The sequence below is a fragment of the Morus notabilis genome, unplaced genomic scaffold, assembly GCF_000414095.1.
Source record: "Morus notabilis unplaced genomic scaffold, ASM41409v2 Scaffold443, whole genome shotgun sequence".
NCBI classification, from domain to species: domain Eukaryota; kingdom Viridiplantae; phylum Streptophyta; class Magnoliopsida; order Rosales; family Moraceae; genus Morus; species Morus notabilis.
The window spans coordinates 43841-54298 of NW_010360382.1; the positions used below are offsets into that span (position 1 = coordinate 43841).

Here is a 10458-nt window from a genome sequence, read left to right on the forward strand (position 1 = left end):
AGGGGGCGGCCACGCGCACACACACACACACACACAAAAGAGTTGCCAATAATTGAAGTAAATGCAGGCACGTTTTGTCATCTTAATTCAATTACTAATTATTACTCCCGTCCCATATACATTAACCACTAAAATGACACCTGATTTTATCACTAATTCTTTATGCTGCTGATAACAAACTGCGTTAATTAGAAGATTAATACCTTAATCATAATTTTAAGACTAAATAACACGGTGATTTAATTGAAAAGAAAGCCATAAACGCTTGGGAAACAGTCTTTTACCATTACTAACAAAAGAAATGAGCAACATTGAAGCAACACATAAACACTTTGACTTCAAAGAAGGTAAAATAGAAGTTTCCACCAACTTTTTTTTTGTCCTCAAGGTTTGAAAAACTTAAACCCAATAAATTAATTATTAATCCTAGATTAGACCGAGTACGCATCCATCTGAAATAAATTTTAAAAATTAACTATTTAATCATTGACCATCTTTTGGCATAATGACGTATTGATAATTAATTGCCATATTGACTAGCAAATATGTAACAAGTTTCTGAAATACTCCATTTTAGTTGTGATGGATTACAAGTTCTACCAATTCAATGCATATTATACGTAATACGCATATAAATAATTATATGAAATAGACTTTTTTGTTTTTTCTTAGAAAAAATAGACTTTTTCTTTTCCCTGTATTGACTAATTTGCGTACGTACAGGTATAGTCGTCCACTCGTCCGTCTCTCATCCGTTTCAGAATGTTGTACTCACCACTCGGTGTTGAAGAACAAGAAAGCAAACAAAAATCCGAAGGTCATTTTCGTCATTTTGAAATGTATTGCAAAAGTACTGCGGGTAAGATGGGTTGAGGACCTGAGGTTCTAATCAAGAGGGCAGTACCGTAAATAAGAGCGAACTCGAGGGGTATTTATTTTGTGTATAAGATTCACGACCCTGATGTGCATATAATAAATAACAAACATCATTTGGAGAATGAGATAGAGAGAAAGAAGAGTTAAGAGAGAACGCCACGCTTTTTCTGGTTCTCAGCTCTTTTGCTTGTTGGAGGAGACTTCAAAGAGGAACTTGAACACAATATTGGTGAAATTCATCGTAGGTATGTGAAATCATTTTCAACTTGGAAATTCATCTTATTATTCATGGATTTGTAGAAATTAATGTTTTTTTTTTTTAAATTTTTTTTATGGGACTCGGTTGATTGGAGGTTAGTTTTGTTTGAAGAAAACATTCAGAAAACAAATAAGGTTGTTTATCTGTTTCTTTATTTGTCGTTTTGAATGTTGGGAATCTGGAAATGGGAATTTATAATTTTTCCGCTGCCTTATTAATTTGGTTTGTGGTATGATTTCAAGGGCGTCTGTTTTCTTTCCTCTGGAATTTTAGCTTTTTACTGCGAAAGTATTTCATGGTTTTTAGTTAGTGGTTTCACTCTTTAAAGATTGGCTCTTGTGAAGAAAAGGAAATTTGATATTTATAACTGTTATAGCTCTAAAAACATATTTCCTATGGGGGGGTTAGAGCTTGCCGTTTTCTTATTTGAGATTAGATAATGAATGGACTACATAATCAAATGATGGCCCTTTTTTTTCCTCTTCTTTTCGTTTCGGGGTTTTTTTTTTTTTTTTTTTTTTCCAGCAGTTGAATTTCTTCTTTTTATTTTTACCTTCACTTGAATTCACCTGTGTCCTTCATAATCCTCTGGCAACTTTTGTATTGTTTAAAAAAAAAAAAAAAAAAAAAAAAAAAAAAAAAAAAAAAAACTCAGAGAAGCTGGTCATGTATTATTGTGAGAACTATTGTCTCAAATGCCTGGCGCCGATTACAAAAGCTTCAAGAACATTCATTAAAAGATATGGTTTTTAGCCTTAAGTCTCAAATTTTCCTGGCGGTTTAGCTTCTGTATTTAGAAAAGAGGCGCTGTCAAAGATATCTTCTTTTAGCTTTAAAGAGCATTTTCCTCTTGGATCTTCATGGGGATGCCCATCGTTTTTCAATTCTTTTTCACGGATGGTTTTCATCGGATGAGTGAAAGTCAAAGGTTTACTTTTCTAAAGTCAAGCCCTCCATTGGAATTTATCTCTTTCCTTGCCTTCTTTTCTTTGTTTTGCTTGAGATCATCTTTTGTGTTGCTTAATCGAGTAGCGGGTGGTAAAAACAAAGTAGCCGTCAAATGTGTTCGTCACTCTCAATGTTTCCTTGTGATACGCATGACGGGCCAGCCAAAGAAAGTCAAAAGATAAAATAGAACGGGAAGACTGGAGACCCAGTTGGGTTTTATAAGTGTTATCATTGGAAATTCGAAAAGGAAAAAAGAAATACAACTTTCTACCTGAAATTGCGTGGAAGTACAGCCAAAGAAGGGGAATTCTAGTTTGATTAAACTTTATAAGAAAACAGCTAAAGTCTGTTTTTGGACTTTGCTGATTTAGCTGTGAGTTTCGTGTTTTCCTGTTTGTGCGTATGGAATTCTTAGGTACTTGATCACCTAGAAAAGTAAGATATAAATAGAATTGTTCTGGGCAAGTTTCTATGGATGTCATAACTTGTTAGAAGTATGCTGTCCGATCAATTTCAGTTTGTGCTTGAGAATGTTTGTGTCTCATGTTTGTTCAAGGTTGCGTGGATAATTTGATTGTTTTGCTGCATCAATTAATGCCATTAATAGTCACCACATGCATAAATGTTACGGTTTTGCTGATTATATTTGCTCCTTTTTCTTTTTTTCCCTCTTCTTGGTGCAGATTACACGTGGCTTTCTCATTTTTCTTCCAGCTCTGCAGTTTCTGTTGAAGAGAAAGTCTTCTAGATGCTTATGACTGAAGTTTATTGGTTGGTTGTGGAGATCCGATAATGGCTGTTACCGGTTGCAGACAACTGGTCTAGCGGTATTGGAATCAAGTATTACAAGAGGTTTCTAGCGAACAAATAGTGCTTATCTTTTGTGCCAACAATTTCTTCTTTTTAGATGCAAACTTCTCAAAAACACCAGGCAACAGGCGGTATACATGGGTTGTACCAGCAGCATGTGCAAGATATCAACCCCTATTATTCACCTCATTTCCAAATTTTAGAAAACAACATGTTCCCAGACACTGGCAGCCAAGGAAAGAGTCTCTCCTTCGAGACCTGCAACGAACAGTACTTCACCCTTGATTCGTCCCCGGCAACTGCTGATTTTCTCACCTGTGATTCTCATTCCCCTTCCGCTGTGAGTGTCTTGTCACACAGGAGTCCCTTCTCACCTCAAGGCTCCCACTCTTGCTCGTCTGATCCGCATCATTCCTCTGAAATCTACTCCGGATCACCAATAAGTGGCTGCTCTGTGACTGATGATGGCAATGAGTTGAAGCACAAGCTCAGAGAACTAGAAATTTCACTGCTGGGAATTGAATCAGACATTGTTGACAGTTGCTATTGCTCCTACAAGACGGAGGCCCACCAAGCTACTTCGCTTGCAAGCTGGAAGATGATGGATACGCTTCCTAAGTTGGACCTAAAACAAGTCCTCATGGCCTGCGCGTATGCAGTATCCGAATCTAACTTATCAAAAGCAGTGGAGTTAATGGATATAATGGGAGACATGGTGTCAGTTTCTGGCGAGCCAATCCAAAGATTAGGTGCTTACATGTTGGAAGGGTTGAGAGCAAAGTTGGAGAAATCAGGGACTTCAATCTACAAAGCCCTCAAGTGCAATGAACCAACGAGTTCAGAACTGATGTCTTTCATGTCCATCCTCTTCCAGATCTGTCCATACTGGAGGTTCGCTTACGCATCTGCGAATGCTGTCATCAAGGAAGCTGTGCAAAACGAACACAGAATTCACATAATCGATTTCCAAATAGCACAGGGCACTCAGTGGATGTCGCTAATGGAGGATCTTGCCCGTCTGCCGGGTGGACCCCCATTCATCCGCGTCACAGGAGTAGATGATTCTCAATCATTCCATGCTCGTGGCGGGGGCCTTAACTTAGTCGGCCAGAGGCTAGCAAAGCATGCAGAGTCGCTCAACGTGCCATTCGAATTTCATGGCGCGGCAATGTGCAGCAGTGAGGTTGTATTAGAAACCCTCAGGATTCGACCTGGAGAAGCAATAGTAGTTAACTTCCCGTACGTGTTGCATCACATGCCAGACGAGAGTGTAAGCACTGAAAATCACAGAGACCGGTTATTGAGGCTGGTTAAGAGCTTGTCACCCAAAGTTATGACCCTGGTCGAGCAAGAATCGAACACCAACACCTCCCCATTTTACACTAGGTTTGTCGAGACAATGGATTATTACACGGCCATGTTTGAATCAATCGATGTGGCTTGTCCTAGGAACGACAAACAGCGGATCAGCGCAGAGCAGCACTGCGTGGCTAGGGACATAGTTAACATGATTGCTTGTGAAGGTCCTGAGAGAGTGGAAAGGCATGAACTCTTTGGGAAGTGGAGGTCAAGGTTGATGATGGCCGGGTTTACGCCGTGCCCGTTGAGTTCTTCCGTGACTGTTGCAGTGAAGAACATGTTGAGAGAGTATAAGTATAACCAGAATTATAGAGTTGTGGAGAAAGATGGGGCTCTTTATCTTGGCTGGAAAAACAGAGCTATGTCTACGTCTTCTGCGTGGAGATGAAGATAGATTGATCGTGATTGCAAAAAAGCTTGTAAATTTTTTCCCTTTTTTTTTCGGTACTCATGTTGATGAGTTTTTAGTCCACGAGAAACAGTGATGTCTATAGTTTTGTAGAAGTAAAGTTAGCTCTTTTCCAATTTCCGACACCTGACTCTTAGAGGGCGTTTGGTTTATATATTTAAAATCATAATTTAGAATTATTTTTGTTTTACGTGTACTTTTTGTGAGAGAAAATACTGGAGAGAATTATAAATCAGGATTCCTGTAAATGTTGTGGTTAGGAAAGAGAATTTCGTTTTTACTTTTAGACGGTGATGTTGTTATGTTTGTATTGTCTATTGGTACTACAACGAAACCAGCAGTTTCTTGACTCGATGGCATATAAGGATTAAAGGATTAATTTATTTGAGCTCGGATGCGATGATTGGACTTGATCAAAAGTCTTTCCTATAATCACCTACACGTATAATATATACAAGGTTTTTTTTTTTTTTTTTTTTTTTTTGGGTGTGTGTTTTACATATAATATAGTACCTGAGCCAAATTTCTAAAGAAAAAAAAAAAAAAAGACAAATACTCTTTTAGATATATGAGTCTTAGATTTTTATTAATTATTTTTTATTAATATTTTTTAGTTAAAGAACTATATTAGTAGAAAGTATTAATTAAAAATAAAAGATAAAAATCATAAAAACAATACATTTAAAGGGAGCTTTTGTTGAGTAAGTAAGCTTGAACATTGGTCAATTTTTGTGGGTTTTTTTATTAGTTGGTGATCGCAACTAATTGGTTAGTGCTGTCAAAATCATAACCAAAACCAAACTGAGCATAAGGAAAGACCGATCAAAGTGTGACGAGCCGATTTTCTGAACCGAAATAATATAAAAATTTAAAATTAAAGATAACAACCCATCTACTCTGCCAACTAATTAACTTTTCGACATACATAAACTTCAAAATTTAACAACTCATTTAAAATAGGCCCATAGTAAGGTATAAAATATGAGATAAATATATGTATTAGTAATCTTTTATATAAGGCGGTTAAAGGAATATATCTTCTCAATGTGAGATTTTTAAAAGTTTACATTTTTGTAAATATAAATATGAGTAAACATGATAAATATTATTGAAATTGGAAAATAACATATCAACTAGTATGTATCAATGGTCTAAGACCGATTTGTACTTTTAGAGTCCCTTTTCAGTTTATTTCAATAATCTTGGTAAAGAAAAAAAAAAAAAAAAAAGGAGTCAGGAGGGCTTGTGTGAAGAAGCTGAACTAACTTTTAATTGTATCTTTATTTTATAAAAAAAAAATAGAAATTGTATCTCACAAATAATTAATCTACGTAATCATATTCTTTAATTAAAATATTATTATTTTATTATTTTGTGGTTACACTCATAACCTAACAACTTCTGATGCGAGAAGGGTAGTTTGGGAATTATGTAACGAAAAGAAGAATGTAACGCGGGGGTAGTTTGGGAATTATGTAACAGAAAACAAGATTGTAACGCAGGTTTATCCGACAAGGAAAACCGAGATGCAAAACAAAATTAGCGCCAACCACTAGGGGCCACGTTTCGTCATATTCGAATCTGATTTGATAAAAAATAACGTCTCGTTCACCGATTCAATCTGTAAAATAAATGAGACTTAAATATACATTTTATTTATAAATTTAAAATTATAATTTAAAATTATTTTTAATTTATATATATTTTTTATAAAAAAAATACTCTAATAAATTATAAATTATAGTACAAATTCTCGTATTAAACACTGTATTAGTAAAATGAGCCGATTTGACGGCAATAACGACAAATTCCCACACTGCACACGTCAATCATGTAAATTTACTATTTCTCATGAAGGACTCTACAAATCCACCCTAGAAAATCACAAAAAACAAAAGAATAAGGAATAGACGCGCCGTCGTTTGAACCCCAGAATCAAATTCTCCGACCATGAAATTCTAAGGTATTGCCATATTATACAGAATGTTCAATTCTCAATCTTTTTTTTTTCCCTGTCTCTGATCAAACATTGCAAAATCAGTATGTTTCTTGAAACAATCCTCGTCATATACAGAAGTACAGGCACTTCCATTTATTTTAATTATTTTTAAATATACATGATTCACTCGAAATTCGAAATTAAAATGCAGTACAAAAGCTATATTAGTTTATGGGCGTTTCGAGTTGTTTGTTGAATTTATAAAACTGTCAATTTAAAGAAGATAAGTGGAATTGTTTGCACTGCGGATTCAGAATTAGATGATGACATTGGCAATGGAAGAAGATTCAGCGGAGAGACCGGAGTCGCGCAGAAGGCAAAGGGAGGAAGAACGTGAACGACGTCGTATGCGGGACAGGCTGAGAAGGCAATCCATGACCCTGGAGCAGAGGGAACGACATCTCGCTAGGCGTCGTCGAAACTATCAACTTAGACGACTCAGAGCTGAGCCTTCTAGACTTAATTCTTCAGCTACAATCTCTCGTGAATCCGGGGGTGAAATTGTCATTTCCAAACATCATGATCAAGCAGTAAATTCTGCCCCGGAAGTCATTACCTCCCGAGATGATCATGGTTTTCAAAAGCTAAATTCTGAATGCTTACAATCCGTGGGTGAGTTTCTGTAAAATGTGCCTTATTCATGTTTAAAGTTTGAAACTTTTTTTCGGGGTTTCAGTACAAAAAGCATTTTTTTATAAATGTTTTTCATCAATGGTTAAAGTTTTGTAAAATTATAAAAATGACTGTTTTTATTAATTAGTGGTTATTTTTTATTATTAATCAACATTAATTAATAAATAACTAAAATTAAGTTGTAATTAATCAATTTCACTCAATAAATTAAATATTTAATAATAATAAACTATTGATAAATTAATAATAAATCAATTAATTAGTAATAGTCCTATTGACTTGCAAATATGTAACAAGTTTAGTTTTTTAATTATTTTTTATTTAGATATGAGATCTCCAAGAAAGAGAGTTTTTAAGTATTTAAACACAAAAATGTAACACGTAACAATCACGTGCTTGAAAGTGTTAGAAAATTAATAGATTCTAACGGGAAATGAGTTAGTTGCAAATAATTGTTTTATGGGTTTAGGAATCGTTTTGTTAAATTTAAAAGACCAACCATTAAAAGTATAAGGACCAATAAATAGTGTTTAATTACTCGTACATTAATCCTAGTTTTTAAAAAAGCGGCGTTCGGGCCACAAAACAAACTCCAAGGCCTCGTTCACTTCGCGGATTCGAGTTTTCGATTCGAGCTGAGATGTGACATTTTCTGAGAGCTTTTTACTGTAGCAGAAAATTTTGATGTGACATTTTCTGAGAGCTTTTTACTGTAGAAACCTAAAACTAAAAACTCGAATCGGTGAAGTGAACGAGGCCCAAGTCATTTAAGACGCGTTTTCTAGAGAGAGAGTTAGAGAGAGAGAAAGTTGTTGAAGAGTAAAGGTTGGTTGGCACTCCAGCACCACCTCTGGACGCATCGTCGGGTTTCCGGCCGTAAAATTTAGTCATCCGGCTCATTTATCTTGTCGTTGGCTTCTCGTTAGTGGTAGTAGTATACGGTATGGTGGTTCTGTTTAGGCATATATGAACTAGTTAAGAGTTTAGAAGTCGAATGAACGGTCTCCTTTCTCAAGAAAGTTTTCCACTTGATGACTGAGATCTTATCACTAACTATCTTCCTCGATGGTCTTTTGGCTGGACGCCTTTCACCGGAGGTTTCTACCGGCGGTGGTTGGAGGTTTTTTTTTCTTTTCTTTTTGTAGCTTTTGTGTTTGTAATAAGGTTGGTAATTTCCTCACCGACACTCGTCTGATTTGTTGTTTTTTGTTAGGTTTAGGTGTTCGGCTTAATGCCAATATGGTGGTCTTAGTCCGGCTATAATTTTTTCTATGCCGTGTAGATGTCTCTTTCTGTGGGTTTTGACGACCTGCTCCTTCAATGCTTGACAGCTTATGTTGAAGATAGAAGTTTTCTCTAATTTAGTTTTCTGTCTACTCGTTGTTAATGCGCCGATGTGCTTTTTCGGTTTCGGGTCTCAAACGTACGTCTGTCCTTCTAATGGGTTAACATTGTACGAAGACGTTCATCAATATTTTAATGAAATGCTTTTTTCCTGTAAAAAAAAAAAAAAAAAAAAAAAACTCCTAGTCCAATTTTGTTTGTTAGTTTTTTTGTTGTTTTCATTTCTTTTTTCTTATTTGTTTGGTATCAGAAGAAGATTGCGGTGATGAGGCAATTTGTGGACTAGAGTTTCTGATATGTGTCTTACCCAGAAGTTGATTACGGAACCCTTGGCGGCCTGAGCACACTTTTTAGTACTATGAATTTCCTGTCCACCCCTTCAAAAGGACTTTTTTTTTCATATCTTAATTAAAGAATTGGTTATTTTTTGGGGTTTTCTTCTAATCAACAATTTCACTTTTTTCTGGGACGATAAATTTATAGTTTCTTTTTTTTTTTCCGAGTTGTTTTTTAAAATTGGGCTTCTGATGATAATTTAATTATCTTAACAGATTTCAATGAGATTTTACTCTCAATGATCTGATTGTTACACACACTGAAGCCCCATTACCCGAATATATTAAATTTTTTTATTGTTTTAGTAAAAGTTTTTTTTTCTTCCTTTTTTTATCCCTTTGCTTTAATTACACTTAAAATACTACTTTTTTTTGTTATAGGTTCGGAAACTCTAGCCCAGAAAACGGTTAATGTGACGAGAAGATTAAGATTAAGTCAGTTAAGATGTTTTGCGCGATCATTACATCAATGCGGAGGTGGAAATCATGAAAGAGAAGCAGCAGTACTTGTGTCAAAGAGAGATGCTGACATGACTTGTAAGTTTATTTTTAATAAGATCTTCTAAGTGCTGATGTTATTATGTTGTTTGGTTGGAAGATTCGTACTTCAATTCGAATCATGATTCATGGTTCGCTACAGTATTTTTTCTCATAAAAAATACACGTAAATCAAAAATAATTTTAATATCAGAATTATAATCCATGAACCAAACATTTTGAAATTGTTTTGTTAAAGTATGTGTCTTGTTTTGTGGAAAGTGCAATATGGAGACAGCTATTCAAGTAGATTACCAAGCGGGCTACGTTTGAATCGTATTAAACGTCTTGCCCGGGGATTTAGTGCTCTTAACACTGAGATTAATGGTCAAAGCCACCAAGGTAATTAAGAAATGTTAATGATAATTACTCATGTGATATTCTTTTGTGCAAATCATTGTTACTTGTGGATTTTGCTAAGCATTTGTGCCTTTAATTCAGTGGAACAGAATATAGTGGTCAGTAGTGGCGAGCGAGCACTAGAGGGTGAAGTGAAAAATGCATTGTGAATCCGCATGAAGAGGTGATTTTTTTAATTGACCAAAGACGAGGAGTGGCCTCCTTTTAGCTCAACTAAATCGTTTTGGGTGGAAAATCAGTAAGTTTGAAATGAATGTGGAATTTTGCTTGTAAATTGTTGTAGATAAGCAGCAAAAATAGACATATTAGTTGCTCTGACAAATAATAATATGCGGATATCTAATCTGTTTCTCTATTATTATGCATCTAATTAGGAGTGTTATCTTGTCTTGCTTGTTATCCTTAACATTTGCTTTAATTCTTTTAGGAAGCAAGTATGTTAAATTACGATCGGTTGCTACTTCGTCATTTGTGGCATCTTTTTGTTTGTTAGGACTCACTCAAGACTCAGGAGTTTTATGATTTTATCCAACAGATTATTCTCTCTGAAGTGGAATTCACATCACAATTAACTAAGATCCAGGAATGC

At 35.3% G+C, this 10458-nt stretch overlaps 1 protein-coding gene and 2 non-coding genes across 3 annotated transcripts; all 3 read left to right on the top strand.

The window, feature by feature from the left end:
* The first annotated feature begins 1014 nt into the window (after positions 1-1014).
* Positions 1015-5010, top strand: LOC21387763 (scarecrow-like protein 13). Its single transcript, XM_024164455.1, has 2 exons — positions 1015-1121; positions 2767-5010. Exon 2 carries the CDS (start codon positions 2991-2993, stop codon positions 4638-4640), a length of 1650 nt encoding a protein of 549 aa, XP_024020223.1. The 5' UTR covers positions 1015-1121; positions 2767-2990; the 3' UTR covers positions 4641-5010.
* A 3880-nt stretch (positions 5011-8890) lies between these two features.
* On the top strand, positions 8891-8986 carry LOC112091277. Its single transcript, XR_002902069.1, has one exon. It is a non-coding gene; the product is annotated as a small nucleolar RNA Z157/R69/R10 (small nucleolar RNA).
* Positions 8987-9155: 169 nt separating this feature from the next.
* Positions 9156-9241, top strand: LOC112091278. The gene has a single exon (XR_002902070.1). It is a non-coding gene; the product is annotated as a small nucleolar RNA R11/Z151 (small nucleolar RNA).
* Positions 9242-10458: the final 1217 nt, after the last annotated feature.